The following is a 21967-nucleotide window of genomic DNA, read 5'->3' on the forward strand; positions in this document are numbered from 1 at the left end:
ATTAGAAACAATACTTTCTTCTACTCAAATGGGTTACAAGGACCCAGGAAACCAGGTAGACTGAATTCCATCATATTGGCTTTGTTTTTCCATGGCTGCATAGAAAGTCATACTCATAAAAAAGGTTAAATAAGGATACAAACCCATGGGTTCACAGTGCTTTTCATAAACCAGATGCACCCATCCAGGCACAATTACTGCAACCCAGCAATGAACAAAATAGCTTCTTATCACTAACGATGAGCACCATTGCACAGAAAACTGTCTTTTATTGCCCATCTTAAAGGGCTGTTGTGAGGAAAATGCTTTGTAGACTTTTAAGTTTTTTTATTATTATTATCTTCAAATCCCCAAAGCACAGCAAGTGTCCTGCATAGACTAGTTACTGAATAAATGTTGGTTGAATTGAATTGAGATTTACAATAGACTGTACAGAGTAGATATGTTGGAAATTCTCCAAAAACATTTGAAAAAAAATGTACCTTAGATTAAAAGTATACAGAATACAAATTAATATTTCTCTGATGATGCCTTATGAACTTCTATGACTCATGTGGCCATCAGTAGAAAAAGCAGTTAGGCAGAAGAGTAAGTTCTATGGGGTGAGAGAAAATCAAAAATTCAATCTCAGACATGTTAAGTTTGAGGTGCTGATGAAAAATCTAGGCTTGGCTATCCAGCAGTTATTTGGAATTATGGAACTGGAGCTCTGGGGAGAGGTTTGAGATAGAGATAGTGATGTGGGAGTTACTTGCATAAAGGTGATAATCAAAGCCACAGAAGTGTGTGAGGTCACCAAGAAGGAGAGTATATGGACAGAAGTTGATGACAGACAGAATCTTGGAGGATATATGCAACCCAAACGAATGATGGCGCTTCCTTTGACGAAGAAGCAGCAGCCTAGCAGCAGATAACAGCAACAGCTCAGTGAGGAATACAAAGCCTGGTAACAGAGGGCAGCAGCAGCAGGTTGGTAGTTCTCAAACTTTTTGTTTTGAGGACCCCTTTACTCTTGAAAATTGAGGACACCCCCTAAGAGCTTTTATTTAGATAGGTTACCTTTATCAATATTTATTATATTAGAAATTGAGACATATTATTGTAAAATAATTTTGATCTCATGGGTGCCCTGAAAGGGTCTCAGAGACCCTTAAGGGTCCCTGGGCCACACTTTGAGAATCACTGTAATAGAGAATCATTTTAGGAATTAGTATCTGTAGCAGCTCTGAGCAGCTTCAGAGTCAGAGTGGAACATCAGTGAGGCCTTGTCAGAAGGGAAACATTATGGGGTTGCTGAGAGAGTGAGATGAAAAAATCACAAGAACTTTTGCAGCTTGGATGCAGCCTGGGAGTACGAGTTATCCAAAGAGATTTCCTCTCCCATTGTCACTAGGGGAACTTGTAAGAAAATATCTTCCTTTTCTTACTCTTTACCTTGATACACTATTTAAATAAATGCACTTTGCTTTGAATTTATGCAGTATCTGGCTTGGCGTAGGATAAAAAGATATGTCACTGGGTACTTGGATTTGTGGGTTTCTTTTTTTGAGTATAAAATAATCCCAATGGTACCATAAATGGTGCCATAACTTTCAAGGTAGCATGTTGAGGGGAACCCCAGGCTATAAACATCACTTGTGAATTTAGCTTTGTAATGGCCTAGTCTGATTTCCTTTCTATAAAAACAACATATGATTAACTTACCTGTCTATTGCTTATGGTAAGTTTTTCTAGGAAATGTCGAAGGACTGTTGAAGGATCTTCAATTAGACAGTTCCACAGGACCTGCTGGGCTACTGCACTCACTTTTAAAGAAAAAGAGGATCATCTAAGGGAGGAATCTGGAGATATTTGTTAAGATTATAAATACTGAATATTTTCTATGACATCCTTCTCATTTTCTTTTTGCCTTTGAAAAGGTCTCCAGAATGGTTATTCAACATTAAGCAAACATGCAAATTCTTCTTTATGGAAAAAGGAGGTAATAGATTGCATGACTGCTATTGTGATATGTGATCGTTTCTTTTACATGGAACATATGCTTTGTAGATTTCTATTAAACATATATGATAGAGGCATTACAGTAGAGTGGAGTGAGTATTAGGCTATGAATGAGGGAGACTAGGCTTCAGATTATACCTCTGACTCTCATTAATTCTATCACAGGGGTAAGTCATTTAACTTTATTGAACCTCATCTGTAAAATAGGAATAATATTGGTAGGATCTAGGATGGTTGTGAGGATCAAAAGGGGTAATGGGCATAAAGCACATTAATGGTGAACATTAAAGCACTATAAATATCAAGGATTATCATTTTAGAAAATTATCAGTAAGTTAAATTAACACAATATTAAGAAATAACTTTAATAAATGAAAATAAAAGAAAACTCTGGAGAAAAGCAGCATGATTAAGTAGAAAGAGTGCTAGACAAATGATCAAGTAACCCTGACTTCTAACTCTTACCAGTTCAGTCACAAATGTTCCAAAGAAACATGAGATTCAGAAGTCAGGATGTATCAGTACAAATCCATCACCATCATGCCATCCCCACCATGGACAACAGTTCCACAAATATACTCCGCAGATGGTGGAGCCAAGGCTAGGGGTGTTGCCTTAATTTATGATGAATGGTAACATGATTGTCAGCTGCCTTTTGGGAAATTTGAGCCTCTTTATGATTGACTTTAAAAGCTGCTATATAGAGTCCATAGATCGTTTTTACCTCTTCCAAGCTTCCCTGGCTCATAACCTGGGCATCATCCTTGATCCTTCACCCTCACTCACCTCATATATCCAAGTCATTGTCAGATCTTGTCATTTCTTTCTCTACCACATCCCCTTCATTCACAAAACCATCACCCTAGTTTATACTCTCATCACCTCTTGCCTGGAAAATTGTAATAGCTTTCTATTTCATCTCCCTGACTCAAGTTTTTCCTCAATTGGATCTAGTTTCCATTCTGCTACAGAAGGTGATTTTCCTAAAGCATAGATCTGACCAAATCATCTAACCTCACCTGCCCTGCATCCTCACCCCCAGATCACTAAACCCCAGTGGCTCCCTTTTACTTCTAAGATCACTTACAAAGTTCTCTTCCTGGAAATGAAAGTTCTTTATAAGCTGGTCTCTTCGTACCTTTTTGGTCCTTTTATACTTTGCTCACTTCCGGTTGTTCAACAATTCAGCTACCATGGCCTCTTTGTTATTCTGGGAACTCAACCTTCCACCTGCCAATTCCATACCTTTACATGGGCTTTCTCCATGCTTAGAATGCTCTCCCTCCTTACCCGGACCTCTTGATTTACTTGGCCTCCTTCAAGATCCAGTTCAAGTACCCCTTTCTGTAGGAGGTCTTTCCTGTGCTGACAGCTACTGCTGCCTCCCCTCTGAGATTGTCTGTCATCTATTTTGTGTGTGTTGCGTGTGTACCTACGTGTTTATGCTTAAGGACCTTAAGGGACTGTTTTTGCCTTTCTTTCTATTCCCAAGGCCTACCACAGTACGTGGCACATAGTAAGTGCTTACTCAGTGATGCTGACTCTCTGGCTCGAGGTCAGAATAGTCTTTTTTTTCCACTGGAGAGCTCTACATGAAATCAAAAGAAAGTTCTAGGGGGGCGGCCAGGTGGCTCAGTGAGTCAGAGCACTGGCTCCAGTGTCAGGATGACCTGGGGATCAAATCCGGGCTCAGATACTCAGCACCACATCCAGAAATAACTGGCCGTGTGACCTTGAGCAAGTTACTTAACCCCAATTGCTTAGGGGCGGCCAGGTGGCTCAGCGAGTAAGAGCACCGGCTCCAGTGTCGGGATGACCTGGGGATCAAATCCGGGCTCAGATACTCAGCACCACACCCAGAAATAACTGGCTGTGTGACCTTGAGCAAGTTACTTAACCCCGATTGCTTTAAAAAAAAAAGTTCTAAAGGAAAAATAGAAGTGATTTGTGCAAGGAAGGATAAAAACATGGTGGATCCCTAGCATGTTTTTAAGGAACCATAATAGTATAATTTTTCAAATTGTACCTGCTACGCCATCTTCTCGAACCTCTCCATCTTCCATCAGATGAACAATAGGCAAGACTGCTGCACAGATGCATGCTGGGAATACCGCCTGAGGGGGCTGTGGCACATGGTGGTTTGGAGTATGCTCTGTAGTGTGTTCTTCATCTGAAGGAAGGAGGCAGGGACATTACATATGTATATGCTTCTATCTCTATCTACATTGATAGCCACATCTATATTTAACTACATCTACATCTCTCTCTATATCTACACCTATATCTATCTATAGCCATATATCTAAATCTCTCTCTTTCTAAGTGCTATTCTAGTCTCATTTTATGTACAATTCAGAAATCAAAGTATTTCTTATTTTTTAAAGCAGTGTAATTCTATAACTTAAGGAATATCAGATTATGACAACTTCTTTTTTTCAACAGTTTATAGGAAAAATGTTAACAAAACATCTAGTGGTAAGAACTCTTTTTTTTTCCAGAAATGGAAACAGGGATGCATGAATAAATAATTTCACAAGTGTTCCTAAATGAGCAGGAGAATGGGATTTAAAATAGAAATGGAAAGCTTTCTCATGGCTTCAAAGCTAATAACAACTATATGTGCATCTTTTGAGGTTCACAATTCTGCCTTGTGTGACCCCCAGAAATCAGAAAGGTCTACTTGCCCACTAAATCTATGTGGTTTTAATCTATGGTTGAGTAAAGCTCCTAAGTACACAAGCTCTGCCTAGTTTACTAGTGACCACTTTAGAAATCAGTTGTCGGCTTACTGGAGCCCAGAATTTGATTTTCTATCCATGGGACATAAAAGGTATGCAAATTCTATAGGCCTCTCTCATAATAGAGATGTAACTAAGTTTGACTTAAAAATATGCAAAACAATGCCAAAACAGAATACCAGAGCAAATCCTACTCAACAAAAGTTGGCATGGTAGTAGTGGAATTGTCCTCAGCAAAAGTGGGCACTTACTATTGTAGTGGGATTGAGCCCTGTAATAATAATTTTTTAAAAATTGGCTCCACTTGTAAAGGGGGATTGTTAATTTGAATGAAAAATCATCCTATAGCACAGTATCTTATGTTATTGTTTCTAGATTGCCAAATGTAAAAAAATGTTCTTTATCCATGAAAATGCAATAATGGGAAGTGAACGAGATTAAATGAGAAATATCTTAATCCATGAATATTATGATGAATAGTAAAATATAAGGAATATTTCCAGCAAGGCTCACCTTCTGCACTGACAGCTGAACGCACTGACCAAACAGAGCCACGGCGAAAGGAATAATTCCTATGGGAAGTACTTGATGTACAGGATGGACTGACAGAAAGACGCCGGGATGCCAGATTAGTGACTTCTTCTACTGACAGAGAGACCAGAGAATGTAAATTTTGGTTTTATGCTAATGTTAATATTACAATGATTAGGATGTTCATTTTCATAGTATCGTTCCTTTCCACAATACAAGACTTGGGTGATGAAGTGTGTGCTTTTGGAGAAACGTGCACATGTGCACATATACACACACTGACCTATCTAGACCAAAAGATAAGAGTTCTTTCAAAAACTCTGAAATATCACTGATCTTATGAGTAATTTGGAAATTGTTCTCCTAGAGCCATTTGCCAGACTATTCCCTACATGTTGTTCCCTGATGCCTTGCATAGTTGAACTTGTAGAGACTCAAACTCCCGAACTCAAGGGGGCCCTTCTTCACAAGGAAATCTCTTAGCAATAAGCCATTGGTCATATTTGCTCCCTGGGCACTGAAGTGGTCCATTCTGGGCTTACAAATCCTCTACATTGCTCACATAACTTGGCACATCATCATGAGAGCACCATTGAATGAGTTAACTAAGACTAGCTCTACAATATTTCTATCAAACAATAACTTATACTTTCCATTGCTTCTTGGAGGATTTGGAATACCCCTCTAATCTCATGAAATTTTTAGTTAATTTAATTGATTGGTTTCTTCATTAAGGATAATATATTTCACTTAAGACAGAAATACTGTGTCCTTAAAATTTTTTCCATTTCCCTTGAAGGAGGCAATGGATGAAGAAGTAAAATGGAGGATTTGATTCTTTAGCTTTCCCCTTCACCTAAGTAGTAAGAAATGGTCAACCATTTTTAATTAAGGTTTCTTCCCCCCCATGAATCACTATCTCTTCCTATAGTCTTTCACCTCTAAGAGAAACTAAAGCACACCTTCTTCTTCTTGCTCTGAGTTGGGGGTGCAGGTAGGCTCATAGCAAGCCTCCTGGGTGATGGGAATGGCAGTAATGAGACTGGCTTCTCGACCAAGTCGCTTCTTCTCTTCTTCTTGTTGTAAGTTCTTGAGGATGTGTTCTGCTCTCTGATGGGATCTCGATACAGCTCGAGCAGAAAAAGATTTCTGAGGGTAAGTGAAGACAGAAAGAAATTTATCTTTATAGCTACTGATGAGAGTTTCAAGAGGTAGATAGATCGTATACCTCGAGTCAGAAAGACATGGGTTTTAGCCTTGTATCTGACATACACTATATAACCCAGGGTAAGCCATTTAAATTCTCAGTGCCCTCCACAACTTTCTAAGACTATAAATTACAGAACCCTTGCCCATCTGCACTGGGAGATGGAGTTTCCTTAATTAGAGTTCCTTACACCAATGAATAATATGTCTGAACAAAAAAATAAATCAGGGTTTCACATAAAGGAATCAATGGTAGGTATCAAGTTCAAGTGGGCCACATAAATAAAATAGCCCAGCTTGGGAGATTTTAAAGTGATAACTTCAGTTATCCCATATTTTTCTTTTAAGTACATTTCTAGGTTTTGTACAGCTAAAGCTGTCCCACTTAGTATCCTAGGATTTCAGAGCTAAATGTAACCTTTGCAGGCATTGAGTCCAACATCCTCCTTTTACAAATGAGGACACTGAAGAACCAGAATCAAGCAACTTGACCAAGGTCATACAGGTTACTAGTAGGTAGCTTAGCCTGGATTTGAACCAGGTCTTCTAACTCCAAATCCAGTATTCTTTCCAGAAGAGCTCTTTAGGAATGCCTGTGATTTTTCTGACAGCATCCACTCTATTTTCCACTGAGATTTTAATGAAATTAAGAATAATTATTTCTCAAATCTCACCTTCTTTAGGAAGCTTTTCCTCAGAGATTACTTTTCTGTATATGTCTTATAGGTACCCATTTATGGATATGTTGTCTCCTCCATTAGAATGTGAGCTCCTTGAGGGCAGGAACTGTTGTTTTTTTATTTTGGTGGGAATTTCCACCCCCTCCCTTTTTTATATCTTTAGCACTTAGAAGCAGTGCATACAATATAGTAAGGGTTAATAAATTTTTTTTTGACTGACTTTTTACGGAACTTATTCCTACCAGCCTTTGAAATCTTATTATAGGAAGAAAAGATTTCTGGTGACAAGAAGCACAATAGTATTCTAAGACTTGTCTCTCTGTGATACTTTGTTGATGTTTTTTTTTTATTGGACCTGTAATTTCATTGTTATAGGCAAAACTCAGTGAGCAAAAATTTTCATGCAGAACACTACCTTGGCTTGTTAGAGAACTGTGTGAGACGTGTCAGTAAGTCAATAAACATTTAATAAACACCTACTGTGTCAGGTACTACGCTAAGCACTGGGGATAGTCTTGCCCCCAAGGAACTCACAGTCTAAAGGAAGAGTCAACAAGCAAGCAAATATGTACAAACAAGCTGCATATAGGACATGTAGAAAACAATTAGTAGAGGTAAAGCAGTAGAATTAAGAGGGTTTGGAAAGGCTTCCTGTGAAGGTGGAATTTTAGTTGAGACTTGAAGGGAAACCAGGATGTGGAGACAAGGAAGAACATTCCAGAATGTCCATAGGACAATCAATTTTGCATTAGGAAATCAAGCCAGGCATCACGTTGAAAATTTTAAATTTAGAAAGGCATTTCTTAAAGCCTCTCTAATTTAATATTCAGGGCTTCCCAAAAGCTATTAAAGGTTAAAACCACACTAAGACCTTTGGGACATCCTGTGTATGTGTGTGTGTGTATTTCTATGTGTGTAAGTATATACACATGTGTATATATTCCTATATTTTGTGTATATACATATGTATGCATGTGTATACATACACATGCATATTTGCATTATTTCCAAATTGCATGATTTTCCAAATGTGTTTTGTGACATACTATAACTTTACCAGAGCAGAGTTAAGACCTAAGATTGCATCAAAGAAAGTCAAAGAACTTTTAAAATAATAATGATGATCCCTTATGGCTATAAAATCAATAGTCATATACTTTTAACATGTTCTCTGTGTTGACTGTGTGGTTTACTAACTAGAAGAAAACTAGTCTGCAACATTTCTAGGTTCAATACTCATTACTAGTCTTTCATATTCTCTCAATAGCAAAAAAATCAGTTAATAAAATGTGCTTATTTTATATTGCTTAATGTGATTTTTTTAAATTAAAAAAAGAACACATTAGTAGAGATTGTATTTTCACTGGTCTCCTTATGACTCTGTCACCTGAAGCTATAGAAACTAATTTATGTGTCACTTACCGACTGATCTTCATTAATCGGATCCTGTACACTCCCACTGCATTGTGGTACCCATGGGGGGTCAAACATGGGGACAGAAGGCATTCCCAGTACTGGTGAGGGCAGGGTGAAATTTATACTAGGAGGAGGAATCTGTAAGGAGACATAAATAGAGACATTCAGGTAGAAAGAGAAAAGATTGTAGGAAGAAGAAAGTTGTAATGGCTGCCTGTAGGGGTCCCAATGGTGATGAGGCTCTGGCATTAAGATTGGATCAAAGAATCTCAAAGAACTTTTAAAATAATAATGATGATCCCCCAGCTACTTCAAGATTTTGATAACAAAGAAATATATTTACACATCATCACTAGACAGAGTATGGGTTTCTACTGCTAATTCTGTTAACCAGTTCTGTGGTCTTGGACCAGACATTTAGGTTCCCTGGACCCCAGTTACCTCCAATGTAAAAAGAAGTTGTTGGACTAAATGCGACCTTTTGTTTGAATAAATTTTGCAGTTTAAAATATTTTTCATCCTTTGTCTCATTTTACCCTTTTAACCCCTGTGAGGTAGGTAGAATCAACATTATCTCTACTTTATAGAAGAAAAAGGTTTAAAAAACACCACCACCACTTGCTTAAGTTCATGTAACCCCACTTTAGCAAAACCCTCTAAATTTGCAGATCAGTTATTCAGATCTATATATCCAACTATACTTTCTCTCTCCTGTCAAATTAATCTTTATAAAGTGTAGTTCTGACCATATTCCTTCCTGAACTCAATAAACTTCATTAGCTTCCTAGGAAAAAATATTAATTTCTCTCTTTGGAATTTAAAACCCTTCACAACCTCACCCCAACCTATGTTTTCCAGCTTTATTGAACATTACTCTCCTCCATGTTCACCCAAACTGGTTATCTTGATATTTTTTTGCACTCAACACACCAACTCCCACCTCAGCAACTGTGCCTGGAATGGATTCCCTCCTCACTTCTGTCTCTCAGAGTTCCTAGTTTCCTTCAGCTGTTCTTCTATAAGGAACTCTTCTACCTTCTATAAGAAGTCCTTCCCCTTGGCAGCTCATGCCTCCTCCCACCAAATCACTTTGTTTGTAGTGTCATATATGTGTGTGTATGTATGTATGTATGGTGTGTATATATGATACATATACATACATATGTGTATATACACACTCATCATATAATTAGTGTACCAAAAATCTAAGTATAGTTTAAATCTTTTAGAGTTTAAAAGAAGCTTTTAAAAATTTACTTTATAACTCAGAATTTACAGTAATGTTACAAAGGGCAATGGTTTCTGATATAAAAAGAGATTTTCTAGGTGAAATTAATTTTATTCTCCTTAGTAGGACACAAGGAGATAATTTTGGCTATAGCTGAGAATCGCAGAGGGATTGCAGCCTTCTGGCTCTTTGTAACGGAAAACTTTGTAATTAAAACTATGAAATCAACACTGAGATACCAATGGCAGGCAGTGTGGTATGATAGAAAGCATTGTGGACCTGGAGTCAGGGAGACCTGGTTTTGTACTACTAGCTATATGATTATGGGCAGATCACTTAACCTCTGTAAAATGGGGATAATAATAGCTGTTGGGTTATTGGGAAGATAATATGAGATAATATATAAGAAAGTGTTTTGTACTCCTTAAAGTACTACATATATATATATTATTAATGAAAAAGCCCTGTTTACCCAAGCTCTGCTTATAGACCACTGTTTTAGATTAGCAGGTATCAAAAAGTTTTAAACCTTAAGAATTACTCCATTAAATGTTTTGTACGACTTCATATATATAATAGGTGTTATATTTCTTGTCTTCTCAATGGATTGGGGACGGTGTGGAGGAAGGGAAAGAATTTGAAACTGAAGATAAAAATTTTAAATGTATACTAAAAATTGTTCCACTTAACTTCAGCTGATGACCTACCATTTTTTAAATGGAATTGAAAAAAATATTTTAAATTTGAAATGATTTCATCGAAAAGTTGAAATAATTTCATCAAAAGAACTTGAAATGATTTTATTCTGCTCACTAGAGAAGTTTCTGTCCAGGTTATATTGGATAGGTTTGAAAGGGAAAAAGCTTAGAATAAAGCTTAGGGCCCAGGAATGTACCTCCCATAACTGACCCATCCTTACCTTAAAAATTTGCTGAGCTCCTTCCTCCATTCGAGGCCACACCTGGTAGCGGAATCTCCAGAGTGTATGGAACTTGAGGATGGCATTGAGCCGTTGCACAGTCTCTGGGTGATGGAATTCTGACATCAGCATGTCAGACACAGCCTCTGGGACTTTTACTGCACATAGCAGGAACATGGCAGCTAGAAGAAAGCAATTCAGCATTAATCAAGGACATGTCACTGGGCTTCTATGTCTGGAAAACAACTTTCCAGCTCTGGTGAAAACATCCCTTAGGGGAAATGAAACCTGTCCAACTATGTGGGCAAGAAAGTACCTCGTTTCAGACAAGGACATGAAGCAACATCTTTCATTCCACCCACCAGCTTCCAATTTATGGTTTCATAGTGCAATGACATTTTGCAGGGCCAAATAATGGTGACTTTTGCTAGAACTACTCTAGTCTATGAGTTCCAGTTAAATAACTCTAGCCACTGACCTACTTAAAGCAAACTTTTACCTGTTATTTCTTTTAAAATTGGATTCTTCTGTTTTTGTCATTTGATCCAAAGTGAAATTTTGTTTCAAACAAATTTTATAAGTTTTTTTTTTAAATGAGACAAGCCCTTCAAGTGAAGAAGTACATATATATAACTTTTTGGAAATTTTTTTAAAAAAATCCACATTTCAAACTTAATTCAGATTTCATGAACATAAAGGAAAACTCATAATTAAATCTATCTAAAGGAGGTAAAATGAGCTGTCTTGTGAGGTAGTGTGTTTTCTCTTCCCAGAGGCCTTTAAGCAGAGACTAGATGATCATTTATTAGGCATATTGTAGTGGGAATTCTTTTCAGGAACAGATTAGACTACATGGCTTCTGAGGTCACTTTTAATTCTCAAACTCTCCAATACTATTACTCCCAAATAATGAAGAGAGAAATGCTAAAAGAGATTTTGTGAGTCTTAGTAGTGGTTTTTGATCTAAAAGAAAGTTGAAAAATGATCAGAAACAAGACCATGAACCAAGATAAGTTATATATCAGATGATGTCATGAGCCACATAAATTCAAATTGGAAGAGGGAACCAGTGGCTATGTTGGAAATAGAATTATTTTTGCTTTTCTATTGTTTTACTTTTTTTTTTTTTGCTTTTTGGAGGGGGGAAGGTAGGGCAATCAGGGTTAAGTGACTTGCCCAAGGTCACATGGCCAGTTTTTTTTGTGTTAAGTGTCTGAGTTCTGATTTGAACTCAGGTTGTCCTGACTCCAGGGCCAGTGTTTCACTGCACTACCTAGACACCACAATTGTTTTACTTTTTACTTACAACTGTCATCAGGTTTTCTTTATCTTAAGAATTTTTCCCTTGACTATTCTACCTGCCATAGCTACAATTTCATTTTACAGATGAGTACTTGAGGCTCAAAAAGGATGGCTTGGCCATGTTTGACATGGGATTGATACCTCTGTTTCTTCTGGTATGGTAGAAAGAGTACTTCATCTGAAGGCAAGGCCCTTACAACTTGAGTGACTATGGAAAACTGTAGGATCATAGGACATCACAGTTTCTGTGAGGTTCAGATTCTTCAATTTGTAAAATGAGGGACTAAATGGCTTCCAATGTCTCTTTAATCTTTAAAATCTGTAATACTTTTCTTCTACCATTAAACTTCTATTCTACCCTCAACCCCCCCCCCCCCCCCCCCCCCCCCCCCCCCCTCCCCGCTGCCTGCCCAACTCCCATCACCAATTCAAGCAACATTTATAAGACATATATCTGCAGGACACTGTTCTAGGGACTGGCAAGTCATAGGTGAAAATATAATGATTTCTGAACTGGATAACATTTTTTTAATGATTGATAATGAGTTGATACCCAACTGTGGGTTCATGGGCTTGACTTCGAACCCTGGCAAAATTCTAAGATGTATTATTAAAGACATGGTGGTAAATATCTAGAAAAGGAAGCAGTGATCACAAAGATCCATCATAGCTTAATCAAGAATGTATCTTGTCAACTTCATACAATTTCTTTTTTATTTTTGGATAGTTATTAAACTGGTAAATCAGGAGACTGCTGTAGATATAGATTACTTAAATTTTAATAAAATATTTGATAAAACATCTCATGCTATTCCTGTGGAAAAGATGGGAAAATGTGGAATAGGTTATAGTACAATTAAATGAACTTGGAATTTAAAGAAGTTATTAATGGTTTGATGTCAACTTGGGAGGTCTCTAGTGGAGTACCTCAGAGATCTGTGCTTTATCCTGTGCCACTTAAATATTTTATTTTTAATAATTTTTAATTAATTAATTTTATTTTAGATCAGTGATTTGGCTAAAGGCATAGATGACATCCTTGTCTAATTTGCAGATATGAATTCGGGAAGAGATAGTTAATGCAATAGATGATAGCATCCAAAAAGATGTAGGAAAGCTAGAATTCTTGGGAAAATCTAGTAGAATGAAATTTAATATGGATAAATGTAAAGTCTTACATTTGGGTTCAAGATCTCTCCCCTCCCACCTAATACAAAATAAAGGAGATGAGGTTGAATATCAGTTTAATTGTAAAATGTGAGAAATAATTATTTCTCTCTGGAATTAATAACTAATTATTGTATTAGGACCAATGTTTTTCCCTTTTTCTACTTTCTCATCCAGAAAGCAACCAGTGTGGGAAATCTCTCTTTACCCAGGCAAAGATCTAATCAGACAGGAAAAGAAATTCTAAGTTTGGGCTAATGGGTACATTCCTGCTCATTGTATTTGCTCAGACAGGTCTGGGAAAATGTAGATCCTCCCTTTTGTCAGACAGGTGATATGGAAATTGTTAAGTCCCTTTTGACCAAGATTTGGGTGACCCATATTTGGGTGAACAAATAAATATGTTTGAAAGTTATATATATATATATAACAATAATAGATTGACCTCATTGTTATATTCATTTTCTTCCCCCCCGTTTGTTCCACTTTATTTTTTATTTAATATGTATCTTTTTTATTTTTTAGTTTACATAATGCATTTCCACAAGATTTTTGAGTCACAAATTTTCTCCCCAGTTTTCCCCTACCTACCAACCCAAAATAGCAATCACACTGAATATCCCCTCCCCCAATCTGCTCTCTCCCATATCTTCCCCCAAGTCCCCTCTGACTTTCCAGTAGGGCATGGTAGATCTCTCTGCCCCAGTGCCTGTATATCTTATTTCCCAGTTACATGTAAAATAATAATAATAATAACAATATATTTTAAACATTTTATTTTAAACTTTTGAATTCCAGATTCTTTCCCTACCTCCCTTGTTACCCACCCTTACTGGGAAGATAAGCAATTCAATATAGGTTGCACATGTGTAGCTATGCAAAACATTTCCATAGTGGATATATTGTGAAAGACTGACTATATTTCCCTCCATCCTATCCCATGCCCCACTTGTTCTATTCTCTACTTTGATCCTGTCCCTTTTAAAAAACGGGTGCTTCCATCTTCCCTCCCCCCCAGCTTGCCCTCCCTTCCATTATCCCCCCTCTCATCCCCTTCCCCCTTACTCTCCTGTATGGTGAAATACCCTATTTAGTGGGTATGTCATTCCCTCCCTAAGCCAAATTCAATGAGAATAAGGTTGGCTTATTCTCTTTTGCCTTCCTCATCTTCCCCTCCATTGTAATAGTTTTCCCTTGCCTCTTCTATATGAGATAATTTACCCCATTCTGTCTCTCCCCATCTCCTCTCATTATATTCCTCTCTCACCTCTTAATGTCACCTTTTGAGTATCATCCCTTCCTATTCAACTGGTCCTGTGCCCTCTAAGTATACCTATATACTTATATACACACATATGTATTCATATGCCCATATATCCTCCTACATAGACATATATATGTATGTATACATATATATATACATACATATATATATATACACACACACATATATATATATATATATATATATATATATATATATATATATATACCTGGAGCTCTGAAGCAACCATGTGGCAGGGGCTGCAAGGCCACAATGCCTCAGCTGCTTCTCCCTCCATGGGGCAAAGGCTGGACCACACTCCTGAACTCCCAGGTCCCAAAGTCTGCATTGCACTGATCTCTTACTTTGTCCTTAGCATCTATGGGTTGATAATTCTGGAAACTGCCACAGCTGCTGGTGATCTGAAGTCCCTCCAGCTAGTGACTGGTTGTGGCCACCCTGAGGCTAGGCTCAGGGCTGGGCTCAGCTCCCAACATGTTGCTCTGGCCACTTCCTGGTGGCCTGCCCGGCTGTCCTCAGTGGGAGGTTAACTTCTCTGTGTTATTTTGTGGGTCCTGTAGCTCCCAATTTTCTTTAGAGTCATTTTTTACATGAATTGGAGGAGGTGGAAACGGAAGCCCCGAGGAAGTCCTGTTTCCATTCTGCCATTTTGACTCTTCCCCACTTATAATGTTCATTTCTAATTAATTATTAACCAGCCAGTGTTGATTGCCACCCGGAGCAACCCCTACTTTTTGAAGGGTATATAAACTATGAGCCCACAGCCATAAGAGGGGTCTTTGGTCTAAGAGAGATGATCTAATGACCATACTTTTATTAATAAACATACTGGCCTTATTAATAAAATGATTAAATTACCCAGAAACTATGTCTCTCAAACCTTTTTAAATGCCCCCAAAAGATGCAAGGGCTTTATTGGACTCTAATAACAACAGGATTCAACAGCATACTGTGGTTACCAAAAAAGTTAGTATGTGCTATTGAAAGAAGCACAGCTTCCAGGAATGAGTTGGAGATTGTCCCATTATACTTTTCCCTGGTCAGATCCCTTTTGGATTATTGTGTTCTTTTCTGAAAAATGCATTTTAGAAAGATGCTGATAAGTTAGAGGATATCCAGAGACAAGTAACCCGAGCAGTGAATCAGAAGATGGGTGAATTGGCTTAAAGAACTAGATCTGGTGAGCAGAAAGGAGAGAAGGATAAAGTGGGTGGGCATCTAATCTATCTTCAAGTACTTCCAAAGGCTGCCTAGTGGGAAAGAGATTATATATATTGCTTGACCCCAGAGAATAGAACAGGGAATAATGGGTATAAGTTGAAAAGAGGAGAGGTTAGGCTTGATGCCCTGAAACATTTCCTAAAAGCCAGACCTATTCAAAAATGGAATGGGCTGCCTTGGGAGAGAGAGTCTTCAAGGAAAGGCTGGATGACTACTGTCAGATGTGTCGCAGTAGAAATTCCAGTTAGAGTCTGAGCTGGATTAAGAGGCCACTAAGGTCCCTTCTAACTCTGAAATTCTGTCATTCTGTGACAACACTGACGACTCTCAAGGCACACACTTTCAAAGTATAAGAATAACATGTCCACAAATAGATATGTTTTAAAGTTACATGTACATAACAAAAATAGATTGAATTTATGCATATGTTATATGTATATAGCAATAATAGATTGAATTTATGTAAAGCTTAATTTATGCTATCTCATTTGATCCTCCCAACAACCTATAAAGTAGAGGCTATTATTATCATCTCCATTTTACATAGGAAAGAACTTAGGTAGAGAGAAATTAAATGACTTGTCTAAAGCCACATATTTAGCAAGCATAAGAATCAAGATTTGAACTCAGGTCTGAGGTCAGATAGGCATAAGAGATTAGAAAGGGAAGGGACTTAACCTGGGGAGATATGACTGTCCTCATTTTACTAGAATTTTTGACTTAGGTTTCTTACATGTTAAGTTCCCACTCACTAAGGCTAATGCCCCAAAGCTCTAGGAGGATGACTTGGTGTGGTGTAATAGAAAGAGAATTATAATGGGAGACAGGAGATCTGGGTTTTACTCTTTGCTATCTTGCTGAATTTTTAGATAGCCTAGAATATGTCATATATCATCTCTGAGATTCAGGTTCCTTGTCTGAAAAATGATGTGATTAAATTAGGTGATCCTCTTCTTAAAACTCTCTGAATCTGGTCTCTTCTAGCTCTTAAATTTTCTTATTACTAGACACTCCAATATTAGATTCCCAATCTATTTGGGATAGAGGCAGGGAGTGCTGGAGATGACTCTTACTGACTTATAAGAGCCAATTGTTATATTTTCAGGGTGAGTAATTACACCTCAGAAATGAGCAAAGGAAATCTAAGGCTTGATTTATTGTCTTATTGTCCAGACTTTACAGAGTGATTGAGAAAATGTTAACAATGCAGATTAAGTTTTAAAATGTGTCCTGCATACATGAATTTTTCTTCTGGAGAACCAACTGTTTAAAAAAAAATTAGCAGCAGACTATTTAGTAGAGCCAAAGATCTCAGTATCTCAAGGTTAACTTCTTAACCTCCATTCTCTGCTACCACTTTCCCTTTACCCCTTGACTTGGCAATCCTTTGCAGTAGAACTTTTTTTTCCTAATCACTTTACTGAAAATGTTCTTTCCAAGGTCCTGTACACACCAAAAAATTTATAGTGACATATAGCAAAGAACCGGAAACAAAGGCAATGCTGGTACTTCCCTCCTTCCAAACTTCAGTATTTCTGTCAATGGCACCATCATCCATCCAGTGTCCTAGGTTCATAAGTTAGCATTATCCTTGGCTCCTCACTCTTGCTCAACTCACATATCAGTTCAGTTGCAAAAATGTTATGTTTCTGCCTCCACAACATGTCTTGCATCTGACCCTTTCCACTCACATAGCTACCACTTTATTTCAATCCTCTGATGCCTTTCACCTACACAATTACAACAACTTCCTAATTGATTTCGTTGCTTCCAGTCTATACTCTATACTGCTTTCAAAGTAACTTCCCTTTACACATTGATCTGACCATGTGATTAACCTACTCAATCAATCTTAGGGGTTCTTTTTTTTTAAAGGACAGAATATATGCTCCTGTGCTTAGCTTTTACAGGTCTTGATAGCCTGGCCCTAACCTACATTTCTAGCCTCATTGGAAATTATTTCCCATCTTTCACCCAGACAGCCAGCCAAAATGGCCTTCACTCTGCTTATCATAGAAAATCTCCTGTCTCTGTGCTTTTGTATTGGTCATCCCAAATGCCTGGAATGTGCTACCTCCTTTTATCTCTACCTCTGAGGTCACTAAATGGTACAATGGATAGAGTATTGGGCTCAGGAAAAGCTGAGTTCAAATCCTGCCTCTGCTACTTGTTAACTCTGTGACCCTGGTAAGCCATGTAACCTCTTTCAGTCTCGGTTTCCTCATGTGTCAATCCTATGGCACCTGAATGTAATGAAATATTACTTCACTGTAAGAAAAAGATGAATATGACAAATGCAGAAAAGCATGGGAAGACTGCTGCTATAAGATAAACAAAATCAGGGAAGCAATATACACAATACCTACAATAATGAAATGAAAACAAAACAAAACAATGAAACTTAATGGCATGAAATTATAATAACCAAGCTTGACCCCAAAGAAGAGCTATGAAAATTCCCCCCTTCTTTTCTTGCAGAGGTGGGGGGGAACTAAAGGGAGTCTATATATATATATATATATATATATATATATAATATAGTAATACTATATATAATAATGGATTTGTTTTGATGCGTTGGTTAGTTTTGCAAACTTTTTCCTTTTGTATTCTTTATGGTGAGACTTGATACTTGAGGGATAGAGAAAGGAATAAAATAAAACATATCAATAAATATTTGATTTTCTTTAAAAGAAAAAAGGAAAATATTCTTTCTTATGAAGGAGATATTATGATTTCTTAATACCCAAAACCTGTCCTTACTCATTTTTGTTCTCCTTGCCTTCTCTAGTCTATAACACTCTTAATGATCTTCTCCTTGAAACTCTCCTTCCTTGGCTATTATGAAACTATCCTCTTATTCCATGTCTCCTTCGTGGAGCAGTTGCCCCTTCTCTTTTCTTCCCAACTCCCTTTGCTCCTCCAGATATCCCACAGTAGGAATATGCCTCTATGTGGGCATACTTGAATGCTCAGTGCTCTGTTCTTTTTTTTTTTTTTTTTTGCCTTTTGGAGGGCAATTGGGGTTAAGTAACTTGTCCAAGGTTACACGGCTAGTATTTTTGTGTGGGTGTTAAGTGTCTCAGGCCGGAACCGAACTCGGGTCCTCCCAACTCCAGGGCCAGTGCTTTACTCACTGTGCCACCTAGCCGCCCCAAAGTGCTCTGTTCTTCTTGTTAGCCTTATCTTCCTTTTAAGGAAAGATTTTATCCATCCTCATGGTTTCAAGTATCACCCACAGAGAGGTGATTTCTTAATATATCTCCCTTTAATATATCTGCCCTCTCTCCTGGGCTTCTTCCCTATATCTCCAACTGCCTTTTGTATATCCTTACCTAAATTTGCCCTGTCATCACTTTAAACTCAGCATGCCTTAAGATCAATGTCCTTATCTTTCCCCTAAAATCAATTTCCCTTCTGGAGTTTCCTCTTTATGTCAGTAGTATCATTTTTTCTTCAAGCACTCAGGCTTAGCAATTTTGACTCATCTTTGACTCCTCTCTTATCTCCTACAACTCCCCCCAAAATCCCCTTGTTCTATCATTGTTTTGTAAACATAATCTATACACTCTTGCCTCTACCCTTTTGCTTACAAGGTTCCCCTGCCTAGAATGTTTTCTCCATCTTTGATTGGCTAAGCCTTGTTCTTCCTTCATGCCTCAGGTCAAGACCTATTTCTTCTATTTGCATTTTCTCCAACTCTTAAGCAATCACTTCTTCTTCTTCTTGATCTCTTGTTTTGTTTCTTTTGCCCATTGTCTATCACCTAGTGTATGCTACCTTACTTTATTGTTTTATTTTACCTTTACCTTATTGTTTTATTTCTATATATAAAGAAAGTATTGGGAATGAATGCCCAATTCAATAACTCAAAGATAGTTCTTAATGGTTCAATGTCAACATGGCAGGAGGTTTTCAATGTAGTATTCCAGGCACCTATATTAGGGGCAACTATGTTGCACAGTGAATAGAGCATCATCCTAGAGTTAGGCAGACCTAAATTCAAATCTGGCCTCTGACACTTAGCAGCAAAGCCACTTGATTTCTTTTTGCCTCAGTTTCCTCAATTGAGACAGGGATGTTCCACTGGATAAATGAGGATAATTATGGAACCTACCTTGTAGGTTGTTGTGAGGATCAAAGTAGTTAACATACTGCCTTTCATATACCGTGTTTCCCCGATAATAAGACACTGTCTTATTAATTTTTTTTGGACAGAAAAACACCAGAGGGCTTATTTTCAGGGGAGGGCTTATTTTTAATGAACATTGACAGCAATTTTAATAAACAGGTTAATGTGAACAAAAAAATGTACCTTTATTCAATAAGCAAATCACTGGGGAAGAACAGGATGATGCGCTCACTGCTGCAGCTCTGATGGGATGCAGCTCGGAGCGCGGTGTGCATTTCACGGGGGGGGGACGGTGCATACAGAGGGTACCGTAATGTAGCGTGTAGCGCAGGGGATCATTCACTACAGTAGCAATCTCAATAGGGCTTATTTTCGGGGGAGGGCATATTTTAGAGGAATCTTACACAGTAAGGGGAGGGCTTATTTTCGGGATAGGTCTTATTATCGGGGAAACATGGTAGTAGATGCTATATAAATGGTTATTCCCATCATTATCATCATCATATCATCATTATCATTTTTATCTGTACTTGGCTACAACATTTTTTGTCACTGATGTTTGTGGCTAGAGACCTTTTCTCTATCTCAAATGCTTTGCACAGTGGCTTGTACATAATAGGCACTCATGAATATCCATTGATGCCACTGCTGCACAGTAGATACAGAGGAAAGAAAATCAATTAGAATTGTGTTTTATATGAAAAATACACTGAACGTATGGCTATAAGGCAAAATCATATTTTATATCTCTAGAATGTCTTTGCCAGCCCAGAAATGAAAGCCAGTGGATCTAATCCCTCACTCTGGGAGATAGCATCATAGCCTCCAGAGGCATGGGTTTCAATCCCAGGACTGCCATCTACTTCTCATACGATTGTTAATTAAGTGTTGACCTTTGAACTTCAGCTTTCTTTTCTCTACCATGAAAGAGTTGAACTAGATCATTCCTAAGGTCCTTATAGCTCTAAAATCCTATGATTCCTAGAATCTAGGACCCATATCTCCCAGCTCACTGCTGTATCTAGGGCAATATGCCATGCTATCTGTTTGATCTGGGAGATCAACCTGAATTCATAAAACTCTCATTTTAAAATATGAGCTGCCACAATAGATGACTCCCTGGGTGAGCCTTGTCTTGTGTTACCTGCAGCTCCAGCCATGTGCTCATCCATACTGAGTAGTAGCTCCCAGGCTGCAGGCTGGATGTCTCCATACATCTCTTCTGTCAGAATTGGTGCTGCCTTGATTAGCAGAGACAAGGGAGCTGGGGACAGGCTCATTACCTTGGGGGGAAAAAAAGAAAAAGAAAAATCCATCACATTTCAAAAGCATTTTAAATGAGGGTGAATACTGATAGTCTTACAAATTTGACAGGCTGTCTGATTTGCTTTTTCCTTGTCCTTTCTCTAAATGAGAATAAAGCATTATCTAAAAGAGAAGCTATTTAGATGATGAGGTATATTAGGACTCACTATCATACCAAGGAGTGACTAGTTATTTGCAAATTAATTAAAAATAAATGTGTATTTTAGATCTATTTCTTTCTAAAGTTTCAGGGTAGAGTCAGTGTAATAAACTGTTTTATGATTAGTAGAATGAATGGTAAGAGGAAAATACCTCTTCATGTCCAAATTCTGTATTGATTTTTGTCAGAGTGCATTGAGCTGTTATAGACAGTTTTATACCATACTATTACACTTCCAGAATATTAGGAATGATGGTCAGATGCAAAGAATAGTTCTTACTGTTCCGATATCAATGTGACAAGAGTTCTCCAATGTAGAACTCCTTAGGTATTTGTGCCTGACCCTATGTTTTTGGACATTTTTTTTATCAATGACTTCAAAAATTAAGTTACATACTTATAAATTTGTATACAACACAAAGTTGGAAGGGAGAGCTAACAGAATGAATGAAAATATAAGGATCCAAAAGAATCTTGGAAGGCCAGAACATTGAGTTGAATCTACTATGATAAAATTCAGTAGGGATACATGGAAAGTCTTATACCTGGTTAAAAAAATAATCTCACAAAAATAAGGGCAGTCTTTCTACTGTGCTCCCAACTCATTTCCACAGGACTTTCTCTGCCATACCCCTGCATGCCCCCTCCTCCCCAGCTCTCTGCCACACCCCTGCAT

General features: G+C 37.7%; 1 protein-coding gene across 1 annotated transcript in view; it reads right to left on the reverse strand.

Moving 5' to 3' along the window:
• Positions 1 to 21967, reverse strand: part of UNC80 (unc-80 homolog, NALCN channel complex subunit) — a 219338-nt gene that overhangs the window by 71567 nt on the left and 125804 nt on the right. Inside the window, exons 27-33 of the mRNA XM_069075228.1 lie at positions 20971 to 21109; positions 10720 to 10901; positions 8579 to 8710; positions 6233 to 6419; positions 5253 to 5381; positions 4028 to 4171; positions 1705 to 1805 (exon numbers count right to left, since the gene is read on the reverse strand). Of these exons, the coding sequence (XP_068931329.1) occupies positions 1705 to 1805; positions 4028 to 4171; positions 5253 to 5381; positions 6233 to 6419; positions 8579 to 8710; positions 10720 to 10901; positions 20971 to 21109 (1014 nt within the window). The remainder of the gene's footprint in view (positions 1 to 1704; positions 1806 to 4027; positions 4172 to 5252; positions 5382 to 6232; positions 6420 to 8578; positions 8711 to 10719; positions 10902 to 20970; positions 21110 to 21967) is intronic.

Source organism: Petaurus breviceps, unplaced genomic scaffold, assembly GCF_028583685.1.
Source record: "Petaurus breviceps papuanus isolate PSGF00001 unplaced genomic scaffold, PetGlider_PUasm1.0 90903, whole genome shotgun sequence".
Lineage (NCBI taxonomy): Eukaryota > Metazoa > Chordata > Mammalia > Diprotodontia > Petauridae > Petaurus > Petaurus breviceps.